The following is a 25876-nucleotide window of genomic DNA, read 5'->3' as shown; positions in this document are numbered from 1 at the left end:
AAGAATAAGAACGTGAATGTCCTTAAGCGGCCCAGTCAAAGACCTGACTTGATTCCTATTGAGACTCTGAAAAAAGACTTGAGACCTGCTGTCCATAAGCAAAAGGCAACTTGAGAGCTTGAGCAAATCTGCCAAGATTAACGGGCAAAAACAGCACCAAGCCAGAGACTTACCCAAAAAGACTTGCAGCTGTAATTGCTACCAAATGATCTTCCACCAAATACTGAGTTTACAGGTCTGAATACTGGTACAATCAGTGTATTTTTTCCTTTTTTTGCTGACATTTACTATAACCTACCTTAAAATCATATAAACATTGTTTTTTTTATTTCACAAAACAGGACACCATAGGAAAGGTCTCAATATTTTTGCAAGGTACGGTGTATAGTGCTGGATAGACTGCCAGGCAGACAAGGTACAATAGACGGTATGTTGAAACAGAAACTTTTCACTTAGGTAAAAGGACGTTTTTATTCTTTAGCAGTGATGGTGCTAAAAGGTAATGGAAAACAGCTGTCTCAACTAAAATACTATTGTTATTGTAAATCTGCCCAGAATACAGGTAAATGCCTAGTTATTAATGCCCACTTTTGCAGTTGGCAAGTATTCAGAGCGAAGACCTACTGTATATATGACAAGAGAGAATAAGGAAGCCTCAAACAATGAACACACCACTGGCACTTATCAGAGTCCTATTTTGGCACCCAGTAGATCATGGTTAACTTACTTTTATGAGTGAGGACATAATTAAACACCGTTTCTTCCAAATCACGTATTACGTGAGATCTGACAAGCCAAAGGTCTGTTTCTTTATGTGTATTTGAAATCTTCAAGCCTTTGTACCCTAAAGTGCTAAATATTGATTACCTTAAATACCTCAAGACATCAATGATAAAGGAAGAAAAATAACACATTTGACACATCTGGTCATGGCTCCCTGTAGAGAATATAATGGAAATGATATACAACAATTAAAATGTATTAAACATGTTAATAGCATGCAGTTGCAGTCTTGTTACTGGAAAAGATTAGGGTGCAGTATATAAACCGAATACCATGGGCGAAGTGATTACAGGAAGGGCTTTCAAAGAAGAACTATGCTTTATATTATTCTTTGAGTTAAAAAGAGGAAAAAGGCATTTCTTGATGCTGGGATTCTTTCCATCGGTGTTTTCTGTCTGCAATATAAGATGCAAAACACTAATGGCACATTGGAAAATGTAAGAAACACATGGTGCACAATTTTATAATCAAACAGTATATCAAGGCATGCTTTGCAAGTGCACAGTGCTGAAATATTACTTCTCTAATGAGTTGCAGCTGTGTTATGCTCTGTTCTGTAAAAGGACCAAAACACAAAAGCATTTCACAGGAGGTTTGTATGAGTAAGTCCAGCCCGTACATAAAAAAACCTGAAGACTTTGGAGGCATTTACGCATTATCACAGAGTGACCCTTGCTGGTCAGAGGGAGATACAGCATACACCATGTGCCTATGTACAGTGTATTAAATTTTATATTACATTTTTTCCCCAACATGAATACCTAGGACTGAATATGGATGCTATCTCCCTTCTTTTAAGGGAATCATATTTATGCATTCCACACTGAGAACACATCAAACATGCTCTTTTCCGAATCCTTCAGGCCAACATTAATCGCAGAAATCGAACTGTAACACACTTTTTTCAGGATCAGTTGCTAGCTAGCCCCAGAAGCTGTACTGTATGTAACACAGACCCAGGTACAGTATATAGATTGCATTGCTGTCAAGGCTGATCACAGATATAGCTCCATAGATCGGAGCAGTTACTTGGGTCTGTGTAAAATGCTAGCTAGCTACACACATACTTCACAGCTGAATTACAGTTTGTTTGATTCTCATCCTCCTTTACCAGGTGTTTCCATACAAGTATGTATTCTTTGTATCACACAGCAGTCAGCTTGAAATAATGGGGTGGGGCTGAACCTTGACCTCACTTCTCATTTGAAAGGTCACACAGATCTGGGTGTTCAGTGTTGTGACAAGGTTGGGCTTCATAGCAGAGTAAAGAGCCAGCAGAGTAAGAAAAGGAGAAACAGCTTCAAGGATTTTAACAGAACAATTCTTAACATAACCATGATAACAATCCCATCACCCACTCATCCATCATGTTATTTAATTTCTTTCCATTTGTATTATTTCTCTTGTATTATGACTAGCTTTGCTTGTATCTACTGGCCTCTCTCCGGGGAGGGAAATCAAATGCTAAAATTGAATTCAATGTCCCAAGAGATACAGCAACCTCCTCATGTTCATCAGATTGAAATGTAGCCCCACAAGAGAGGTGTCACGCTACATTGTAATCACTGAGAAGAGAACAGGGCCCAAGTACTGCAACAATCATTTCTGTGGATTGAGTCTGCACAATGCTGACAGGGTGACAGCTGTTTGGGCACGCATTTTAACACTGACATCTAACAAAATGACAGTTTCACTAAGTGATCAACGTGCTTGCATCCGATATACTGCAGCAAACTCTCTGCAATTGTTGAGGCCAAGACATATTGGTTGTAAAATACCTATCGAAGTTATCTGCTACATGTTATGAGTTACTTTGCTTAACTGTCCATGCGTCTGACACTGCATGAAAAAAAATGAGAACATTAATAGGGGTCAAAGTATTTTCCTCATCATCTTTCTGAATTCCTGAGGAATGGATCTATCAATATGAACACTTACAGAAAAGGAACAGTCAGCTGATTTTCAAAAAGTTGTGATATCCAAGAAATGTATATTGCTAATCAAATAAATCATGTTTGACACTTTCATTATAAGGATGCATGCATTTTTTTTAAAACACAACATGCGTGTTTGTCAGACACAGGGGCTTCCTTCACTTGGAGCAAAGCATCTACAACAGCAGACAGTTCTGAAAAGCGAGATCAATACACGTTTTCACAGTAATGACCTCGTTCTTGTTAAAAAAGGGTTAGGGCCCACCGTTTGAGATTTCTTTTTCTTCTTCTTTATTGCTCGGAAGAACCCCTGCTTCTCCTTCTCTTTCGAAGGCTCTGGAGGATTGATGTTCAAATTCTCAGAGTTGCTCCTGAAATAAGAAAAAACACAGGTGTTTTAGGGATGCTTTATTCCTGGTCACCATTTTTAAAAAGCACTATAATATTTACTTAATGTAGGAAAACAGGAAAAATTAACTCTTTGTGTAGCATTTAATTTGTAAAGCTGGGCTAACAAATTTAAATTAAAACCTTAAAAAATTGAGGAATCTGTTCACCGTTAATAATGATATAATTACAATTACAATTAAGTGTCTCAAAAATGAAAATGAAAGACATTCAGGGTTTGTCTATTCACAGTCACTTGAGCCATTTTACCAGCTGAAGACCTGGCTTTCAAAATTGTTAATCAGAAATGTGTTTAAGAAAGTGATGTCACAGCCAAAACATACAGAATAAGCCTTGGTTTATTCCTTTTAATGTATGTATGTTATCTGGGGCTGTATTTCTTAAATTTTTCAGTCTTTAAAAGCAGTTATAAATGACAGACTTGTTTTTTTCATTTTTACTCATTTAGTAAGCCAGATATTCGTAAGTATATTACCATTATTTCTCTTGTGTGTGTGCATGCAGAATGACACTGCAACTCCTGATTCAATTATATTTCCAGCTGGGTGGGCTGCTAAGGCACAATAAACGTCTTGCAAGCTGTCCGATGTTATTTTCTCCGAATATAATTGAGATTCATTCATCTAATGATAGCGATCTGGATCGCCAAGGTTCTCATTTATAGCTGGATATCGGAGCTGACATCCAGAAATAGAAATAAACCATCTTTTTGCATTTTTCACTGTCAGATTAACACAAGTTGCCTTCATACCATCTCCATTACCCTGAACCTGTGACAGTCTACAAGTGCAGAACATCAACAGAACCAAATTAAGGCCTTTAACTGAACAATTCATATTATGTTAGTGCAGGATCATTAGGGGATACTATAAAACCTGAAGATCATTATTAGTGATGGAAAACACTACTGTATATAAATGTAAGACACTCGTCAGTATTTCAGAACGTCTTAAGAACTGACAGCAGTCATATATACACTAATCAAGAAGAGATATAACAGATGGAATATTGTCCATCATAAGTGCCATTCATCTAAAATATGTATTGGATATGCACATAAAATGACATTTTCATTAGGCTGAAATAGAAAGATAGACTCTGACCGTAGAAACAAAAATGTTGTTTTAGAAACTAACAAAATAAAGAAGTATTTCTCACCTCTAAATTGTGAAAGCTGCAGTGCTTTTCATAATTGGTCCAAACCTTAATCAAATCCCATCATACCTGAATGTACTATGAGTGTCTACTGTTGTGACCCCTGCTTGGAAGATCATGTAAACCTAAACATCACTGAACAGAACTGAAGGCTTGTAAAAGGCCAGTGTTTGCACTGGAAAATTCTCTACACAGAAGTCTTAACAAATGTCAAGGATTGCCTGGATACACGGGAGGCAGGGGCGTGGGAATAATCACAAGAAAATGACAAGGTCTGATACTCTGAAGAACCTTCCGAATAAACAATGTAAAACAATAAAACATAAACCAGAGAACACAAGTGGAAACTACGTGGAAGTGCATTTAAAATTAAGAACAGGAGGCACTTCTTTAGCACACGGGTTGTGGAATATGGAACCAACTGCCAAACCATTGTGTTGAAGGTGATACCCTGGCTTATTTCAAGAATGGGCTGATTGAGATCCTCCTTTCAATTAGTTACTAACCACCAAATGGGCCAGATGGGCACAACCTACTCTTTAACTTTACGTGTGTTCCTAATTAGGTCAGAACTGGAGTACAGAGAATGATGGTGATGGCCTGAGTGTGGACTTGCCATGGATCGAAGGCTGTTTGTCGCTTGGGATGGCTGGACAGAGAAGAGCTCTCCACAGGCACGGCAGGGCCCCTGCTCTGCACTGAGCTGTCATGGAACGTACTGTCAGGTCGGGGAGAAGGAACTGCAAGACAACACCAGGAAATACAACTTTGTGAGCTGCTGTAGGTATATGTATCCCGCCTCATAGAAATATGAGGAAGGAAGATCAGGCTTCTTGATGTACGCAATGCATTGGTGCCAGACTGATCAGCCTACATTTCAAACAAGTCTCTGCCATTTCTGTTCCCCAATCTTTTCCACCTGATGGGAAAAATGCAACTCTGAGGAGTAATATTTACAGATATCAGTACGCCTTGACAGATCAGCATGAGACTTGTTTAGGCTCAAAGCTCAAGAAAAATAAATACATGGAAAATGATAACTTAAAACAATCAGTACTGTCAATTTTTATTGAGATATTGAGAGTTTTACTTATTCCTGAGAGTAACTGGAACTATCACTCTAGGGCTGAGTACAAAGTGTATCCATGTTTTTCAAGGGGTTCATGGGATAGAACACAATTTTTCAAAGCACTTTTCACCTCCTCTCATTTAGAAGTGACAACACAGTATGGAACTGTGAGGCTCTCACCAAAGATTACTTTGCTTTTCCCAGAAGATTCTTAATTACAGAACTAAAGCATAATACATAATCCCTGCTACCAAATTACCTCTATAAAAGCTTCCTACTCGTCTGGGCATGGAATCTGTGTAAATGATCCGGTTTTCTTTTGATGATGCTCCATCTTCAGGGTGTGGATCATGGTACATTCCCACCTAGATAAGAAGGACACCATTACTGCCACCCTGAAAGGTCTCCTCAAGCCTCCTTGCCACAGTCAACGCAGACTGGATCCCACGGCACACAGAGCACTTAATCGTTTAAATTGACAGTTTTTTGCCTCGTTATTTCTGAAGAAAAGGAAGATAAGGGCCAAAGGAAGAAGGAGAAAGGAGATCAACTCAGGCCATGAGCTCTTTCCTGAAGGCATAAATAAACAGGAAGCACAGAGTCCTCTAAAATGTATGGTCTAAATACAATGATCTGAATAATATTTGGTTTTGTAGAATGTTTCTTCTCGAATTAAAATGATTTCTACATGTAAAGAAATATTTATTAAAGTGCACACCATAACTGCAGATCTTTGGTCAGTAGCAAACCAATAAGTACACAAACGCATGAGGCACAGATTGTGAGACGTGACCTACGGCCTACAACAATGTCTGAAAAACAAGACGAGAGGGGAAAACTGTGCCTATGACTTTGATGCTCTTCTCGCACCACAGACTGGGCTTTCTTAGCTATGTATCATGGGAGTGTGTGTTGAAGGCCCCTTGCCGATGTCTGGGGTCAACTTTCTTCTCTACTGTGAGCAGTCCTGTACTTCAGAAAGATCAGTACATGACATCATGCGCAGTAGTTACAGTAAGTCGGACCTCGCTTTTTTGGCGCTGTGTGTGAAAGGGTGCTGTGTTGTCCCGCGTGGAGTCTTTAATCAGGGGTCGGGAATGGGTCACCTCTGTAGGGGACTGGTCACTCTGTTGACAAAATGGACAGCAAATGAAGCAAGACAGCTAGCCGGGTTGAAAACATGCACAAAAGAAGCAACGCAAGAAAGAATTTTTATCTGACAATACAGCCACATAGAACAAACAAAGGCCACACGTACACCTCAGAAATCCATGCCTGCCTACAACGATCAACCATTTCCTCTGGTTTTCCTTCAAATAATTTCCATTCACAGTTACTGTGTAAAACAGCTGGTCACTAAAATTTCTCCGGCAAGAAAAAAAATCTCATATTTAAGATTTCCTTTCTGGATCCACTGGAATGGGAACGGTGTGTTTGAGACACCATTTGATTGCACTGGAAAGTGACCCAAATATTCTGACCAGTGAAATCATGGATTACCCTAAAAAGACTATTTCAGCCAAAATAACTTGCAGCCAATGGAATATGCCCCATGCACAGGAAGAGCCCCCATCAGATACAGAAGTAATGTCGCTCAGCAACATGTACTCTATGTAGGTCACATTATCTGCAAGCTAATGTTATTTCAGGTCTTCCTTGTCATCAGTTCTATTCTCTGTGTCCTATGTGATTCTCCTTATGTTACTATTGAATCATTATATTTAAAATTTATACTCTAAAACTACTGAAAGCTGAATGACAGGAATTGTACAAGGGAAGTGCATTAGGGTTACACAAAAATGAACACGCAACACCACTTTGAAAACACTTAAACTAGTGTTTGTCATACAGTATGCTGTCTTAATGATCTTCCTTTTCTCCACTCAGCTTTCAGTAGCACTCTTTTAAATGGAATAGCTTGTTAGCAGCTAACAATTCTATTGTTGATCTTGCAACAATAACTTCATTTCTGAGTACTAATAAAAAACAGAATCACATCACACAGGAATAGAAAGTAAGAAACTTAATAGAAAATGTCAGATCATAATTAGTATCCTCATATACTGTATAAATACATTGTGTTGTACATTTCTCTAATACACCCATTGAGTTTCTTTGTGACTGTTTCAATATTTAAAATTACACATTCTGGCTCTTGAGAGACCGCATTGGGAAGATATCAATTGGAATATTACAGCAATTGAGCACTTCATACCAGCAATTGGCAGGCTATTCAGTGCTTGAGGGAAGATATGCAGCTTGATAGAGATTACTTATTAATCGCACAGTACAGAAGAAACCACGGTACTGTCTTTGAAGAAATGGAAATTTAGACAGGATAAATAAATGTTTTACCAAATGTGGTGGGCAACAAACTTTTAATTTTACTATCCTTACAAACCCCCTGTCATCCTATCAGGACAAGCTTCTGTTTTTGAAAGATGCTACCTGTGTCAAACTGAAATATCTCCAAACAAATGACTGGCAACACCATTTGCTTCAGAATATCACATCAAACCCAGGTTCTGGATCAAAACACTAGATTGCACCGTTTATAACAGTAGAACAGGAAAGTATGTTTACGTGTACATATCTTGCGTAAATTATCGATGACTTTCGTTAATCTGAAAACCCTGGAAATGGGTTAGTCCCTCAATGAAAACAGCAGTGCCGGGCATTGCTAGAGCTCTCCTAGGCAATAGGAGACTTTGCTACAGACCGTCCATTATGCTCATATGCACAGTGGCTACAACATAGATGGTAAGTGGCTCATTCTCATGGCTTGTCTGTGGTGGTTTGCTAAGCTCCGCGAAGCAAGCGGGGGGCGGCTGGTCCAGGGGCTGCCGACACTGACCCTGTTTATGTCGTCGGTGCAGTCCTCCCGCGAGGAGCCCACTGAGTGCCTAGTGAGTGTCCGGTGCTGCAGCTGTGGGGAGAGGAGCTGAAGGCTGCTGGCGCGGGATGGCATGCCCTGGCCCACGCTGAGCCCCGTGTCAGGCCCATGAGCGCGCGGCCGCTCTCGGCGCACGTACATGGAGTGGCGGTGGGGCCGCTGCTGGGAAGAGAAGGGGCTGGTGTAGCCCAGGCCGTAGGGGAAAGACTCATGGGGTGCAGACAGTGAGTGGGAATGGCCCCCCCCGCCCCCACTGTCCAGCAGGTCAGGGGACTTGGTTTCTTCCAGCGTCTTGGAGTGGCGGGAAGAGGATCGGCGGGAGTCCAAGGTGCCGCTCTCCATGCGGGGATTGCTGCGGCCAGAGGGGCTAACAGCAGGGCGGCCATCACTGTGCCGCCCCGAGGGGCTCCCAGGGGCATTGAGGTCCATGCAGCTAGAGGGGAAATACCGAGAGCTGGGGTCCTCCAGGTGTATGCGGGCCTCACTGAGGTTGCCCACAGATTTGGAGTCATTGAGAGCCCCATGACTCTTGGAGAGGTTTAGGTAGGAAGCCACGTTCTTTGAGGGTGCAGGCATAGAGCCATGTGAAGTTTCCATGTAACTGTGGCGGTTGTGCTTCTCTCCCGACTGCAGTGTGCCAGTCTTGCCTTCAATGAAGGAGTGGCGGTTCTGCTGGGAACGGGAGTTAGACTTTAGATACTTGGCCCCCGGCCCGTCAGCGGCCTTGGGCCCTACGTTGAAGTCAAACTCTGTCTTGGATTTTGCCTCCTTGGGGCTGAGCAGGTGGGGCAAGTTGTTGTTGGCTAAGTCTTTGCTGCTGGAGGCTGAACGGTTGAGTGTCTGTTGTTGGTAGTTCTTGGGGTGCATAGTGGGGCTGAGGGCAGGTGGGGGGGGTAGGTTCCCGTTGAGAAAGCTGTCGGTGTTTGCGTGGACATCCTCCACACGTGGCAGGCTGGAGCCCATGCTCTGGGCATCCTTGCTGTTAGACCTGTGGTGGGACTGCAGGCCCGAGCTCTTACTCCCATGGTTCCTGTTCAGAAGACACAGAAAGCGACATCACATTGACTAAGGAATGAGGATTGTCTGACAACGAAAACAAAACCATTAAAGACTGTAACAGTTTTGATTCTTTAGCTGAAACAAAAGAGTCACATGAATACATCAGTTCTCCTCGCTCTTGTCTAAAATTATAAACAGAAATGTAAGAGTACATAAAAGTGTGAAAGAAATATTTAGGTCTCCATGGACGTTGTGACACTGCCATAAGTGGCTTGAAGAAGAAACTGACATTTCTCAAAAGCTTAGGGTCAATTTGAAGGCGAATGGAGTAGAAAACCTCTTAACGCGAGTCATCGAGCAGAGCTGTGAGGCGGCTTCTCACCTGCCGGAGGAGGAGTTGCTCTCCCCGTGGTAAGACTTCCTCTTGGAGGAGCGAGGAGGCGAGGCCCCGCCAGGCCGGTCCAGCAGGCGCTGGGTCTGGAAAGCGTGGTGGTTCAGGCTCTGCTCCGTCAGGTAACGCTCTGAGGGACTGAGCTTCAGGAGGTTCTGGGGGAAGGAATAACACACTGCGAAGAGCTCCTCACTGGCCACAATGGCTCTGGCCCCCAGGAACGACCACAATTAGCCCCCTCCGCATTAGTTTGGAGATCAAACAATATAGAACAGTCGAACAAGAGACTAAAACAGATTTCAAGAAAAAAAAAAGAATAGCAAAACATTTTATCCGTTACATCAAGCAGGACATCATAATTAGTAATTTTGTAACAAATATTTACTCATAAAGCACATAACTGATTTTTGGATCTTAAATAAGAACACTAGAGGGTTTCATATTTATACATGAAGAGTATATACAGTAGTAGCCTGCAGAATAGCAGTCAAATTAAAAAATTAAATTAATCTAACACTACAGATCTTATAGGAACTGGTAGCATGTCAAAAAGCTTGGGGCTTGAAATTCTGAAGAATATGCCTGTTAGTCTAAAGTCATATTTGACCACTGCTTTGTTACTGATTATACACTGTTATCTGAAAGTAAACTTGAATCACATGTAAAGGAAACAAAAACTGCAGCTAGAATTGCCCCACTGCTGGAAAAAACTGCATCAATTAAACCTTTCAAGCCAATGAACCTTTTATCTGAAACTGGCTCAATGCTATTTTTCCAACTTTGGATACACTTTGTGCATCCCACCGATGTAAATGATATACAGCTTGCTGCCTCACGTGAATAATACGAGGAAGTCGTGACAGGGGACTAATGCACCTGATCATCCCCAAGCTGCTTGGATCACTCCACGGACTGCAGAACACACAGCACGACTGACAAGGCTTTGAACTGCAGTGATCAGTTTTTCAGCCCACAGACATCATATTTAAGATGTATCTCCATAAGTGAAAGTTTTGTGAAAATTGCTGTCCTCTGCACAGATCAGTTCTGCATTGTTTTACTTTGCAGTTTAAAGAAGCTGAAATAACAAAATGAATCGAGGAAGTAAGAGCCTGTTTTGCCAACCTCTTACATGAAAAAGCCTCAAAACTGACTGCCTGCTTATTGCAAAAGGTGAAGAGCAGAGACCATTAAACATGTTCTAAGCACTTTCATGTACAAAAAAACCCACTCAAATATTTGTTTTTAATCCCATTCTTTAAGAATAAATTCTTATCCGCTTGGCTCCTTCATGCTTACACATATAGCAAAAAATACATTCATCCGATTTGAAGAAATTCTGCAAAATGGGCTCTGTCAGACCTCCCACAGTGCCACTGGCAAAGCTAAAGAACGGCAAGACAGATGCCGCTCTGATAACACTACAGCTCATAGGCTTCTGGCAAGCCACAGGGGATGCTGGGTGCTCCCTGCCCAGCTACAAACCCAGCCAACCTTGGCAACACTTTACTAATTGTGCCTTTGGTGTGCTTAGCAATTCCAGATCAAACACTGCTAATGCCAAAGCCGTGTTTTCAGGCAGCAATATCTTAAACATAAGGTATAATCTGCATTCCCTCTACATTAGACAATGCTTGTTTTACAATAAGAATTGTTTTATTGTACAGTCGTATTTCTGATTCTCCTTCTCTGTTGCTTTGGATTCCACTATGCAAAACCTCCCATATTACAACGGTACTGTTTTTAACACTTGATGAATCATTTTTGCTATACACCACAAACGCTGCCCACAGAACTGACACCAACCACAGTCTCCTGTTACACAACGGCCTAACTGGGGAAGGATGCTGGTGTAAGGCTGCCAAGTCTTATCTCTGCCAATAAAGAGGAGTCTGAACTGGGACTCTTTTCTACATGCCAGCACAGAACAAGATGTTCATTCACTTTAAATGGCAGCGACAGCCAATCCATTCCTCCTCCTGGGGCTCTGATTTTGTATTTGTTCCCATCTCCCATAATCATGAAAGATCAGCAAAGTCCCTCTGAAGCACAGGGGTCTGTTCACATGAGAATGCAGATGTCGAGCTGTCACTTCTACATGCTTTCAGAACCTGCGAGTTCGAACTACAGCTAACTGCAGACATGAGGACGACTTCATTTGACTGAGTAACTTACAATATTTGTTTCAATGCCTGTGCTATACATTTAAATAAATATTCATATCCATGATCTACTGCTGAAATACATTAAAAGAGGGAAAAAAAATAAAACACTTTATTTTTCTTGTTAAGAACTGGTAACCATCACAGTCTATCAGCATATGGTGATATGGTGATGTTGCTGTCATGTTTTGGAGCTAGTGGAGAATTCCAAATTTAATCAGTTTTCAGTAGGAAACACCTGTGCAATTTGATTAAGTTTAATTTGCACACTGATGTGGCTGTCTGAAAGTAATGCATCTTCGGTGAGAAAATGAGAACATCAATTCAAGAATATTTATTTTTCCTCTTTTCAACCAATATGTGTAAGTATACAGAGTACAGTACATAGCTATACCCACATATGCCAGTACAGCAATGGTAACTTGGTGAATAAAATAACTGTTTTTGAGTAATGCGTAATTATATAAGGGATTTAAACACAATTGTACCTTGGTTTTCTGTCTCGGACGGCTCCTTTTTTTTACAGTATAATGTCCCCATCACTATTCGGGGGCAGTAAGACCCACACAGACAGCAGGGTGTGTGTTCCCTACTGGTGAAACTAACATCTTTTCCAGCAGTAATCTTAGCTTTCTCGGGAGGTCTCTCTTTCAGGTACTGGCCAGGCTCACATCTGCTTAGATTCAATAGCTTGGTATAGCTGCTGGACTGAAATGCTTTTGTTCTATATCTCAACATGTTTACCAACACTGATTTTGCAAACTATTTTCATCAATTCTTGACCTGCGTTTACTCAGCACTTCAGTAAGCTGAAGGCCACAACTTTTTGTATAGCTAAAGGTATATCAAAGGTTAAACTCATCATATATAGGAGCTACAGGATCCCTTTCTGGCCCAGATATATGAAAGCCCAGAGACTAGTGTAATGAACCTCTGGAAGTAGCAAGACCAGCTTGGACAGGATCTGACAAGGTTCTGAAATGTTTGGAGACATGGATGGAGATTGTTCTGGGAAGGTGCAGTAATTCTCTCTTGCCCCTCAAGACCACCATACATTGTCTGTGATTGAGAGAGTCTGTTTACCTGACTGAAGATTTCAAATATTTTGGCTTGAGGGAATATCTCCAAGGGATTAAGGTCATCATGGGAAGAAATAAAAAAAAAGTAAGGGTCACAATCAAACTGATTTGATCTGTGGTCCTACCTTCATAAGGTCTAACAGGACACCACTAATAATTCCCAGGTATCTTCTCTCCAAGGTCTGAGGGTGGTTGACTGCAGGGAACTGAAAACAAAGAACAAGGAGTTGGAACAAATTTGGCAGATATCAAAGGAAGACCAAATAACAGGGTCACCAAGCTTATCAGATACTGTATCATGTCAAATTCGGCACATTGTTTTTCAAAAGACAAAGCACACAACTAATTAAATGGTTAAAATTCCTCGTACCTCGTAAATGTAGAAGATTCACATTTGTGTATTATAAAGCCTGAATAAAAACCAGAAGGAGTCCCAGTAACAGCAAAGGTAAAAACAGACGACTGGATAAAAGCAGCACCCTCAGCATAAATAACATCTGTCAAGGTTCCATCATTAAATAAAAACAGATGTTACAGGAGGCAGGGGGTCCTGTTAGGTACATGACTTTATGATATTAAATGGGCAACAGCGATTTCTGTGTCCTGTTGTTTCTGTGGATTTACTACCATCACTGCTGTCTTGTTACCAGCTGTTGAGCATCCTGCTGAGGAATTGGCCACACAACAGGACTATTAATTCCAACCACCTCCCAAGAAGAGCTCAAACGACTGATAACAGACCCAGGATTAACAGGATCCCAACCCATAGCTTTGCAGATAGTTCCGGATCTATTATAATAAATGTAACACTAGCTTATTGCCTGGAAGAGGGGACAATGATCAGGCCTAGGAACTTCAGAGGTTCATTTTCTTCCACTACGGGTTTGTTTTCCCCTCCTCTGTACCCACATGATTATCTGTTGCTGTTCAATATTGTTAATGGTTAGATAATCCTGTAAAGAGCTCTGTGGAAAATTGTTGCAAAGGGTGCTGTAGCAAATACAAGATTGATTGAAATGCCAGAAATATTCAATGCACTGGAGCCTGAAAAACTGCTCGCTCAAAAGGAAGAATTCATGACACAGCTTATAATTAAGCGGAGGTTTTCTTAATAGGACTTGTGATAAATTAGTAGATATTCTGTATAGATATTACAATTTTAAATATTCTCACATTTATAATAAGCATGTACTGCACCCTCTCACAGTTTGGCTTTTAAACGTAAAGAGTAAAATATAATCCAATCAAATGGTAATTCAATGTTGTAACATAGCTGGTGAAGAAAATTATCACTTAGAAAATATGGAAATCTACCAAAACCAAGAGCTTTTCTACAGAGATATGACGCACAGCAACACCCGTCATGTGAAATGCATTTGCCAGTTACTTCAGTGTGTTTCAAATAGCCTATGCCCTATGTGTGATCTCTGTCCAACTCCAGGCAGAAACTAATCTCAGACTGCATTGTAACTAGCTTAACCTCAACATGAAGGTAAGCTAATCCTATTTGTGACCTCAAATCAGAACGATCTTTCAGCTAAAACAGAATAATCCTGAGGTGGAGGTACAGTGTGAGAAGGCTGCTTTGTATTCAGAGCTGCTCTTCCCCAGTCTGAACAATTGTTAGACTGTTAGTCCCACCTTCACCTCCATCCTCATAATAGTACTGGGGATTAAAGGAAGTTGCAAATGCAACACGACACATTTCACATTTCTACTATACTGTGAAAAAACATGCTTACCAAAACATTGTACTAACGTAAATCTGTATTTTTACCTCTTAAACACAAAATATTTGCTTCCTCTTTCACTCCCTAGTTGGACATTCTGCCTACTAAACTGAATTCAAGTGAGGAAACCTTAGAATTAGGAAGACTGGATCCCGAAGAATTGTCTCCTGAACTTGTTAAATTATGCAACATAAAGGACTACTTTATTTCTGCCCAATACATAACAATGCAGTGCTTAATTTACTGTTCGTTGAGAGTGCGTACACAAGTCTCGTGGTCTTCTGAAAGTAGCCCAACATGTCCTTATACTGATGTCAAAGAGTGGTAATGAACTGAAAATAAACGTTAAAAAAATGAAAGCTGCACACATTGTACCCTCTTCTTCTCTCTGTCCTACTTTCAGCTTTCTGGCCTCAATACTGTTCTCTCCCCCACAGGGGAAAAACTGCTCTCATTCCGGCTTGGAAGTAAATGTTATCTGTTGAAAACTACAATTCACTAACTGATGGTAAAGTCTGAAGCAGAGGAAGCTCACGCACGAAAACTGCTTTACCCCTGTGATTTCTCATTTTTTTATATTCCTTCATGGTGTTCAGAATCATTTCCCATGGCCTGTTGGACATGAGAATCTTTTATGACACTCCATCCATTTTATGACCGCTTTTATCTAGTATAGGGTTGCAGGATAAGCCAGACCATAACCCAGAAAACGATAGGTGCAAGGCAGGATACATCCTGGACAGAACACAAGTCCATTGCAGGGCACACAGACACAAATACACACCAGGGCCAATTCTCCTAGAAGCCAACTGACCTACAAGAACGTCTTTGGACTGTGATAGGAAACCCAAGCAAACGCCGGGAGAACATACAACCTTATTGTAGATCGTACCCCAGGTCTGGAATTGTACCCAGGGCCCCAGCCACCCTGTTTGTACACTCATGTAAAGTGAATAATATCGTGTCAGGCCCCAAAGCTAAGCTTAATGATTTTATGTTTTTTTTTAACTTTATGATTTGAAGAGAAATGTAACTAGCTGACAAAGCATTGAAGAAAATAAAATATCTATTACACAACAAAAATAACTCAATTTTCCCTATGGAATCACTAATTTCTCAGTGTGAAAGTCATGATTTTAGATGAGTATGGAGTTTTAATTTGCTATTATTTATCATTTGTTATAGCTCCCAAAGAACTGAGGGCATAGTGATCCAAAATAATCACCTCTGTTATGTAAACATTTGTATACATGGGTTTACAAATTAAATTAACAAATTTTGACAAGGATTTAAAGTATGTTTTTAACTGGGGTTTCATGTTCATGATATTCAGTTTCCTTTTGAATTTACTGAATAACACCAGCTATTTGACCTCATACATGACCTGTATTTTTTTACAACATCCATTTACAGTGCTGTGAAAACTATTTGCCCACTGTCCAATTTTCTGCAATTTTTAACAATGAATGTTATCAGATCTTCAACCAAATCCTATTATTAGATGAAAGAGACCCTGAGTGAACACATGAACAAAATTTTGATGCATAAGTTTCTTTAATAAATAAAATAAGCAACACCCAATGCCCCATTTGAGTTATTGAGTCCCCTTGTACTCAATAACTGCCACCAGATGTTTCCTGAAGTTATTGATCAGCATCTCATAGCACTATGGAGGAATTTTAGCAAACGTGAGGTGAGCACTCATGTTCTTCGTGGTGAGCAGTGATTTCTGCCTTGCTACTCTGGCATTGGTCCTATTTTAGTCCAGGGTCTTTCTGATGGTGGAGTCGTGACCTTAGCTTAGGCAAGAGAGGCCTGCAGATCCCTTGATGATGTTCTGGGGTTCTTTGTCACTTCCTGGAAAAATTTACCTCCTTCTCTTGGATATAATTTAGAAGAATAACCACTCCTGGGAGGATTCACTACTGTTGCACATTTTCTTCTTTTGGACAATGGGGCTCTGACTGTGGTTCGATGGAGCTCCAGAGCCTTAAAAATGGCCTTGTAACCCTATATCAGGCCTGATTGTTAACCAAAGTATTCAAACAGCTGACCCTAATAACCCCTTTAATTCAGGCTCTCCTCTACATACTACTACAACTCACAAAAAGATCTGATCAAATTCACTGTGAAAAACATCCAAACATGCAGAAAACTTTTTCATAGCCCCACATGTCACAAACATACACTGTAGATAGTGAAAAGTAGAAACACTTAACCATTTTCTCTGATTCGTCTGAACGCTGTTCTACTAATCTTGTAAATACAACAAAAAAATGCCATTGCGTGTCAGACGACTCGCAGAGAAACATGCAGATTATGAGTCAGTTTTGCCCAGAGAGTGTGAGAACAACAACAGGGAGATGCCTACCCTCAGTCCGTGGAAGCGAGGGTTGCTGTAGAAAAGCTTCATCTGCTCGGGTGGAAGCGGCCCCAGAACTTTCTGGATGGTGTACAGCTGGTCGATCTCGCTCTCACCTGGAAACAGGGGCTGCCCGTCGCTCAGCTCCCCCAGGATACAGCCCACGGACCACATGTCAACCGCTTTCCCGTAGGGAGCCCTGACACCCCGCCAGGGAGAGGGAGAGAGAGAAAGTGAGACACCGGAGGGGGGGTGGAAGATGCGCGTCTGAACCGAAACGCTCTGTGTGAGGGAGTGAAAGTAATGGTGGGGGAGGAATAAATATCTGGAGAATTTTAAAAAAAAGGTTTCTTATTTTCTGCAGTCAAATTTACTGCTGTCGTGTCTAACATAAAAAAATAATAATTTAAGACATTCTCATCTGAACTATCCTTTGGATAAGTACTAAAGCATGCTGCAGCTTGGCATCAGAACATAAGCAGATCGAAAGCAAATTAGATCAACTGGACAGACAGCTTTGGACTTTGGGTTTGGAACTCACAGAGGCTTTTAATAACTGCCAAATAAATGAGACCAGGCGAAACATAAATCACTTTTATCTTGTAAAAATAAATTAAAGATAAGAGGTTTCTGAAGTGGCTCCACCAATGCCAATGCTTATTGCAAAGAGTGTTTGAGACCTATAGCCCAGACCTGAGTGAGTGATGCTTGAGTCATGTCAGCAGATACTATGGACTGGATTTCCCAAGTGGAATTGACCAAGTGGCCATACATCAATGGGACAGGGTGGGCTTGAGCTTGCCGGAGTCTAATTAAGAAATACAAAAACCTGGGACAGTAATTTAGAGAGAGGAACACAGCTGTGTGATCATTTGAAAACCCTGGGAATAAACCTAATTAAGAACTATATACGGTACAGTAAAAGCCTGCAGTAAATCAGTCATGTGTTTGGGCTTGTTAGTGTAAAAATCATCCTGTGAAAGCTAAGAGTACTTTCTCACTACATTGCTTTGCTCCCATATCCCGGGCGTGACTAGACTTATCACAGACTGATTCAGCCATGGCAGTCTCCTCACTGTCAGACATGGGGGGTTTTGTGCTCGCAGACTACAGTTCCCCAGACATGAGGTCTATGGGAACTCCGGAAGATTATCACTCACCCCAAGAGCAGCTCAGGCGAGCGATACCACCTGGTGGCTACATACTCTGTGTAGTTGGCATTGCTTCCTTCTGATAGATTCCGGGCAAAACCTAAAAAAGGAAGCCAGCAATTGTCATACCTCAGTGCAGCAGTAACATGTAACCTATATATTGACCTCCTCACGTGAAACAAATAGACTTGTAGTATAAAGACTGGGAGTTTTTATTATTGTAGCGAAACATTTCTCGTTAAGAATGCACAAAAATACCGTAGATAAGACCATGCATTTACAATATTAGGTGATCTTTTTCATCATTACTAACATTTACATGGTAGAAATCTTTTGTCTCCTAACCATGGTCGTGGGGAGCACCACGTCTGTGAAGTCACCCTAAAATAACTAATTATTTAATAATTATTATTTAAATAATTTAACTAATTATTTAATAATTAGGAATAATTATTTAAGTAACTGGTCAATTAAGCAAGTAAATTGCTCAGTGATGGAACTCTGAGAGCTGAAGGGTTTCTAACTGTTGCTCGAAATGATATCTAAATGAACTGAAATGAAGAACATGAAAAATGTGTACATTTGTCATTCAACAAAATAGGACATCATTGGCAGAGGGTGAATAATTTTGAAAGGCACCGCATCTGTTGGAACAGATAATAAGGTTTCTGTTTTTGAATATGTGAACTAAATAAACAGTATTTCTAAAGTAACAAATCCATTAGAGTACGGTCAGGTAAACATCCTAGGAAATGTTTGCTGCTTTTAGCAAGATGATGCTGTATCAGTACAATGAGTTCCACTGCTACTTTTACATTCGTCTTAAAAAATTAACAAACTAATGTTACAAAATGGTAAAACCTGGTAATCAATGGTAATCATGTGAACTGTCCATAATCACAGAATACTGGGGTGCAAGAAATTCTGACTTCAAAACCAGTCTTCAGAAAAAATATGATAAATGAATTTTATAGCATTTTTAATATGTGCTCAGTGAGAAGGATTAAAGGGCAGAACTAAATCAGAACATAATTCAAGACCTAGCCTGCTTACAGCAGCTATAACCTGATGATGACTCTGCATCACACCACCCCTTCAGCTGTTCACAGTTGTAATAAGTGCGTAAGGTTAAGGGCCTTGCTCAGGGGCCCAACGGAGTAGGATTCCTCTGCCGGCCGCGGGATATGAACTGGCAACCTTCCAGCCACAGGCGCAGATCCTTAGCCATTACGTAGAGATTATCTGTCATCTCATAAATGTATAATGTACCACTGTGTATATTTAGCTGAAAACATAAATCTGATTAAGATGCCAGATATTGCTGCTCAGGAATCTGTCCAGAGAAGAGTACCTGGGTACCTTTCAAAGAACTAAGGGTCATTCTGCACTGACAGGATAAAGAAACTGAATCCTTTTCGTCCTGAAAACAGAGACTATAGGGGGAGCTAAAGCAAATATTCAAACTCTTCAGACACGGACAAAGACAAACCAGTGGGCGTCTTATAGTGAAACAGGAACCAGAGGATACAAGTGGATATGTGGCAATGCATTTAGATCTGAGAACAGGAGTCCATTTTTCACATGAAGATTAGTGGGAGGCTGGTACAAGATATCTAATCATGTTGTCATACCCAAGAGGATATCCGTGCCCTCTTTCAAGAAATGAATGGCTAAGATCCTTGGATCACCTACTGTAGTTACCAAATGATCTAGATTGGTGAATAATCTCTCATTTGTGATCTTTCTTATGCTCACATTAAAACAACTGAGAAACAGAAAAAAAATTAGTCATATCCTACTGTATATGCATCAAGAATTGTACACTGAAGTGCAGGAACTTAAGGCAGTGACTACTGTAAATGTCAGCTTGTACATAATCTTCCCCTCTCAAATGAAGTGATTTTTTTTCTTTTTTCCCCACAAGGCTTCCTAGCTCTTGATAGCAGGTACAATTGCATACAGTATGTTGCAGCCAGGAGAAAGCGATGCAGTGACTGGCAGCAGGAGCTTGGTAAATCTGTTTTTTTTTTAATGGCAAAATGAGAGGAATTTGAGCCCCATGCTGAAAAGGCACTGAAAAATTGTACATCTCCCAAGAGCTGCTTTGGGAACTCCCAACAGAAAATCAATTTGAGGACTAAAGAAATTGTAGCCAGACGTGCCCTAATGGTACACATTACAACCAAAATGACTTTGGTGTTGTGTTTTTCAATAGCCCATGGCTGGAGGAACTGAGCAGCCAAAAAGTAGGGACTTGACTCGATCTACAGTACATTATCTCTACCCTGATGTAATCATTTGGAGTTAACAGCAATGTTCCCAACTTCATAGAATAGTACATTTTAGTGCAGTGAAAAAAAGGTCTGAAAACGTGAATTTTCCAGTTTCACAAAACTAAAGGAGGACAGACGATTATTCCCAGTGTAATGTCCCAGTGATCTGGACTACAGATACGAAATAGACAAGTCGGGTAAGTTCAGCAAGGAACAGCCTTTTCTGCAGCATCTCCTCTCTTCCTAAACGATATGACTCAAAAAGGAGATACTTTCATGACCTTAACACATTAATATGGGATTGCTGCCATAGGAAATGTGCGTTTCTGAAGTGTGCATTTAGATAAGGACCAGTATGCAAATACTGTTTAAAAACAATTTCACATTTATGTAAAATTCACAAAGTTCTAAAATTCAAGAGCTTAACTGATATAAACGTTTTGCCATTCTTTTTGCCAAGCCATGCAAACATGGGAAAGCTGTTGGCTCACTGCAAATATTTGCTTAAACAATCCTGCTGTTTGGAGAGTGAATACAACTCTCCACATACATTTATGAAGATTAAAAACACCTTGATTAAAAAAAAACTCATTTGGCAATTATGTGCAGTTTATCTAACAAACAGAAGCATTAGCGCTGTCTGGGGGATCCAGTTTTTCCAATGTGCTTAGCTTGTCTTCCTGCAGAATCCCACTAGGTGGCACAGGGAAAAAGAAAGCAAATACAGGATAAGCTACAATGTGCAGATACTGTAGTTCCAGTTTTACTCCATGCATTCTAAACTGAGACTGACTATGGTCTTTGCTGTTTTTTTGTGATTGGGAAGATTTTTCTGTCAGCATGCAGTGTAGGATGGTAAACAGCTAAAATCTTGGCTTGATGTATGAAACATGTACGTTTAACTTAAAGAACATTCCTTGAGGGCTGAAACGTACTTGGATTTTGATCAATTGTGATCTCTTAACAAATGTCCTGCTTAACTGCCTGCAATTAAAGTGTTTAAAATTATATAAAATGGTGATGACCTACTGGACCCAGGGGGTCTCCAGGTCCAGGGTTAATGACCTCCGATTTCAAGTAAGGTGACAGTAAACTCACTATGGGAGACCTGGTGTGGCACTGCCCTTTGTTTAACAGTAGCTAGGTTGCAGTGTGAGACTCCCGGTGATGAGTATGGGAACTGACCAGCATGTGTTCTTCATATACAGGGTTATTCAAAATGCTGTCACCAACTTTGACAGTTTATTACAAATTAATTACATCCATGTTCCACAAACTGCCTGTACCACTTAAGGATGGAGTCTCGTGTCGGTGGATGTTTGTGAAATTTAGTTTGGAACGATCGCCGCACAGAAACATAAGTGCATTCAAAATAATTGGTATTTATACTTGTCGACAACATTTTGACTAACCCTATACGGTTAATCAGCCAATGTAGCAGTCCCAGGACTCATCCAGCCAGCAAACCCTAACACTTACAGTAGGCTTAAAATGGATGAAAAAGAATGAAAGTAAGTGAAGAAGACCTTGTGGTCAAGGCCAAACCATGCATGGTAGAGACTACGGTTCAGCATTTTCTTATTAAGCCACTATGCTGCTTTATTATCTCTTTGGGTTGACTCTTCAAATGAAATCCATTGGCATTAAAAATATTGTTTTTAAAAATCATTAGCAGGATAACATTATTTCCACTGGACAAAGTTTCTGCTAGTCTATTTCACAACTCATTAAATCTGGGGAAAAAACTACAAAACTCTCCAGTCCAGTATTAAGTATTGGCGTCAACCAGCACTTAAAGCTCAAAAGGAATCACAGTATTTCTGCAGGTTTGTGACAGATTCCTTCCATCTGTGCTCTCAAGGCTTTCTGAATTGGGAATAATGGATGTTATGACTTTGCTTTGGGAGATGGAAAAATCCAAACATATTTAACATTAACAGTGTTATTAATTATAATAATATGGTACAGTGCTATAAAGCTTTCCAATCCAAAGGAGCCAAAATACTTTATACATGAGAAAATACTCCTTCATCCTCCACTGAAGTGTACCCATCTGTGCGATACATGCCAGCAATAATGGGCTACTGCACAAAAATTAAGCTAAAAAAAGGGAGAAGCCATTTCAGCATTTGAATTATGGATCAACTTTTAGATGTAATTCTGCCTGGATACGGAGACTGAGGTTACCAATCCCATTCTTAAACACAGTGTCACAGGATCTTGGATGACCAAGAAATCAGGGTCTCTGTCTCCCTTGTGGGAGTACCAACACTGCCACCTAGCGGGCGGTGCTGTGGCCCTGTGACTAAGGATCTGCGCCTGTGGCTGGAAGTATGCCGGTTTGTATCCTGTGGCCGGCAGAGGAATCCTACTCCGTTGGGCCCTTGAGCAAGGCCCTTAACCCCAACTGCTTCAGGGGCGCCGTATAAATGGCTGACCCTGTGCTCTGACCCCGAGCTTCTCTCCCTGTCTGTGTGTCTCATGGAGAGCAAGTTGGGGTATGCGAATTCCTAATACAAGAAATTCTACTTGGCCAATAAAGTGATTTTATCTTATCGCTTATATAGTGGTCCAGCAAAACCATGTGCAGCAGCAACCTGGCCTCCCATTCCCCTACCATTCCCCCTACAACTTAGCAGACAAGATGAGGTAGCAACGGCGCTATCCAGCTGTCAGATAAGAACTGACACCCGATGAACAGTCTGGGAATTCACCACAGCACCATAACGAGCCTGTGCTGCTGCAAACTGCAATGTACTACAACAAGGAAAAACCATAACATCATGGACTTTCCTATTTATTCCCTAATTCCCATGTAAATATGACTTACTCATCTTCCTCCTTCATTATATTTTCTTTGGCCAGCAGCTTTCTAAACAGATTTTCTCCCAATCATAGAGGTATACCTCACTCGCTCATACTACACTTCACTTGTTAGCAATCCTTCTAACGTCCCTCCATTAGCTGTCTAATCATGGCTGTGAGGGCAGAAATTTAATTTAATTTGCTCAGGCAGGTTCTGCCAAACACTTTTCACTCAAGCTAAGGGGAAATTTTAAAAGCGATTTACATCATTTATATTTAGCTAGCTAATAAAAATACATGCAATGCTTACAGTATTACCTATAAATCTATAAATGATCAATTCTGAATATATAAGATTTTATCTATGCAGCATGTGAGGAGTCAGTCTGAGGTGGACAAGAACCTTTGCAGTTGTACCTTGCACCAGCTTATTGGCTTTTCAGAACAGGTATGCTTTATATGGATTTGTACTACAAAATATGCAGTTGGAACAACAGGACCCACCATACTGTAATGCACATGTACATAACAAACACCCACTTTACCTAATTAGAACACATACAAAGTACTTCAGTCAATCAGGTATATACACTAGAATACAAATGAAACCACGTAGTCCATTTGTTTTATCATGCAACCAACACTGCAACAAAAATTTGCATTCATTTTCAGGGGTCTGCAGATTGTATGTCTGTTTACAGGCAGCAGTATGCAAAGGCAAGTTTCCAATAATTTGCTTGCCCTGTCAAAGCAATATCAATCAGTTCGGAAGAATGGTTAAAACATAAAAGACAGCGAAGTACGACATTTGGCCCAAGATGAAAAAAAATACACATCAGGGTCCATTATTAAACACTAACCAAATAAACTGGACTGGTTCGCAGTTTTTTAAAATATTATAATTTCAGAATCGGCCTACTGATGCATCAATAACATAAGGCTTTATGCTGAAACAAAATGGCAGGGGGTGTCAACGCTGCGCTAGATGGTGCTGGCCAGATGAGATGTGACACTAAATCCCGCGGATTGCTGCTTTCGGATTCTCACTGTCCAAGTGACATTGACATGAGGTCAAATGAATGATTGAATGCAGAAGTAAAACATTGAGAGAAAAGCCTGTAGACAAATTTACCATCCATATTTGTTATAACAAATCTGGCAATTCCTTATGTAACCTCAGACTTAGGTTCCCAAAACTTTTATTTCTCCTATACAGTTAACGTTCAGTGGAAATGCTTCTTTATACTTCATAGAAGGCTCAGTGCCTTCACTTCCATAAACAATATGAACATCAGATATTCATTTTGATTATCTGATAATATTCTACAATACCATGGTGAAATTATTTGTTAACTCACTTGCCGATATATTTACTTACCAAAATCGCACAACTTTAGAACATCATCACTGCTGATCAGGAGATTTTCAGGCTTGATATCTGGTGTGCAAGATTTAAAATAAGGAGCAGAATTATAGAACAGTCCAACAGCAGACCCTTAGGCACTACTAGAAATAAATGAGTCTTAGATACTCATTCTTAAGATCTTCTACAGATCTAAAACATTACGGTAAAAAGGATCAAATGAGAGACGGCTGATGGAAAAGGACATCATCGATAGCATCAGTAACTGGAGAATGAAATAAAGTTTGGGGAGAGTCGCAGGACGTTTTAATTATGTTGATAAAAGCTTGCAAATATTCCCAATCAATCTCAGAATCATCAAAAGTCTTCATTTCATATGTAATCTGTATGCAGCTGGGATTGTAAATGCTATTAATATACATCGTTACAGTTTTTTAGAAACATCTAATGTTAAAGCTAATTGTTTAATGGAGTTTCTTTTTTTGTTTCTTGTGCACAAAAATATTCAACTGTTTTCAGCTGCAGAAATGCAGCTGCATTTAATTGAAACTTTTAAATACTTTTATCAAAGTCCTTGTTCAGGGTATAAAGTATAAAGTGCTGCTTAGCTGCACAGCTTCTACCATCACACCACTCATCTGTGTAGTAGTACGGCTCCGGAGATGGTGTTAATCACGAAAAGCTACACTAAAGAGTAAAATCTATTCTCTGCTTAATCAGCAGCACAGTAATTTGCTGAACGACCCAGTTGCTTGATGTTTTAAAAAAATGTTTTTTAATTTAAAAAAAATGATATCACTGTTGGCTAATTTGAAATTTCCAAAACTAAAACTAGATACAATCGCAGTTTAAATGTTTTTACCTACCTCTGTGGACAATGTCATTCTTGTGGCACCAGTGAATAGCTTTGATTAACTGATAGATGTAATTTCGGACTTTCTCAGGAGGGGCTCCGTTCGGCATCTCCTCTAGCAACTCCAGCATGTTCTACAAAAGTGCATGTGAAAGATAAATGTGAAACCTCTGCTATAACCTTCAGCATAGGATCATTTTTTGACCATACATTTTGGAATCCAAGAATATACTAAATTGTAAAAATTCTAAGTATTTGGAGAAGGGGATTAATTTTTGGATGTTCATACAGCTTTGTGTACAGTATCTGACAACTGGGTTACCCTCATGTTAGAATTTAGTGATTATGTTTAGTGCAATGTCTTTCACATTTTTCAATCAGTAGTGGACTATAGTTTCCACCCCAGGGTGGTGATTGGGTCATTATGCTGTAGCAGGCGTTATCGTCTGTAGAAGATTTTAAACTG

The 25876-nt window shown here is 40.2% G+C and overlaps 1 protein-coding gene across 6 annotated transcripts in view; it reads right to left on the bottom strand.

Moving 5' to 3' along the window:
- LOC148835879 (cyclin-dependent kinase-like 5) overlaps positions 1 to 25876 on the bottom strand; it is a 97931-nt gene that overhangs the window by 7662 nt on the left and 64393 nt on the right. The window contains exons 6-17 of one of the 6 annotated variants that reach the window (XM_088913150.1): positions 25424 to 25544; positions 24573 to 24632; positions 18126 to 18216; positions 16975 to 17164; positions 12999 to 13079; positions 9624 to 9787; positions 8204 to 9272; positions 6375 to 6476; positions 5609 to 5714; positions 4897 to 5020; positions 2983 to 3088; positions 1056 to 1178 (exon numbers count right to left, since the gene is read on the bottom strand). In XM_088913150.1, coding sequence (XP_088769276.1) covers positions 1056 to 1178; positions 2983 to 3088; positions 4897 to 5020; positions 5609 to 5714; positions 6375 to 6476; positions 8204 to 9272; positions 9624 to 9787; positions 12999 to 13079; positions 16975 to 17164; positions 18126 to 18216; positions 24573 to 24632; positions 25424 to 25544 — 2337 coding nt within the window. Of the gene's footprint in view, positions 1 to 261; positions 1179 to 2982; positions 3089 to 4896; positions 5021 to 5608; positions 5715 to 6374; positions 6477 to 8203; positions 9273 to 9623; positions 9788 to 12998; positions 13080 to 16974; positions 17165 to 18125; positions 18217 to 24572; positions 24633 to 25423; positions 25545 to 25876 lie in introns of those variants that run through there. The other 5 variants (XM_088913154.1, XM_088913155.1, XM_088913152.1 and 2 more) reach the window with 5 other exon arrangements.

The sequence above is a fragment of the Atractosteus spatula genome, chromosome 4 (genome assembly GCF_055471065.1).
Source record: "Atractosteus spatula isolate fAtrSpa1 chromosome 4, fAtrSpa1.hap1, whole genome shotgun sequence".
NCBI classification, from domain to species: Eukaryota; Metazoa; Chordata; class Actinopteri; order Semionotiformes; family Lepisosteidae; genus Atractosteus; species Atractosteus spatula.
Note: the sequence above shows the minus strand (reverse complement) of the source record. Positions and strands in the feature narration are given on the sequence as shown.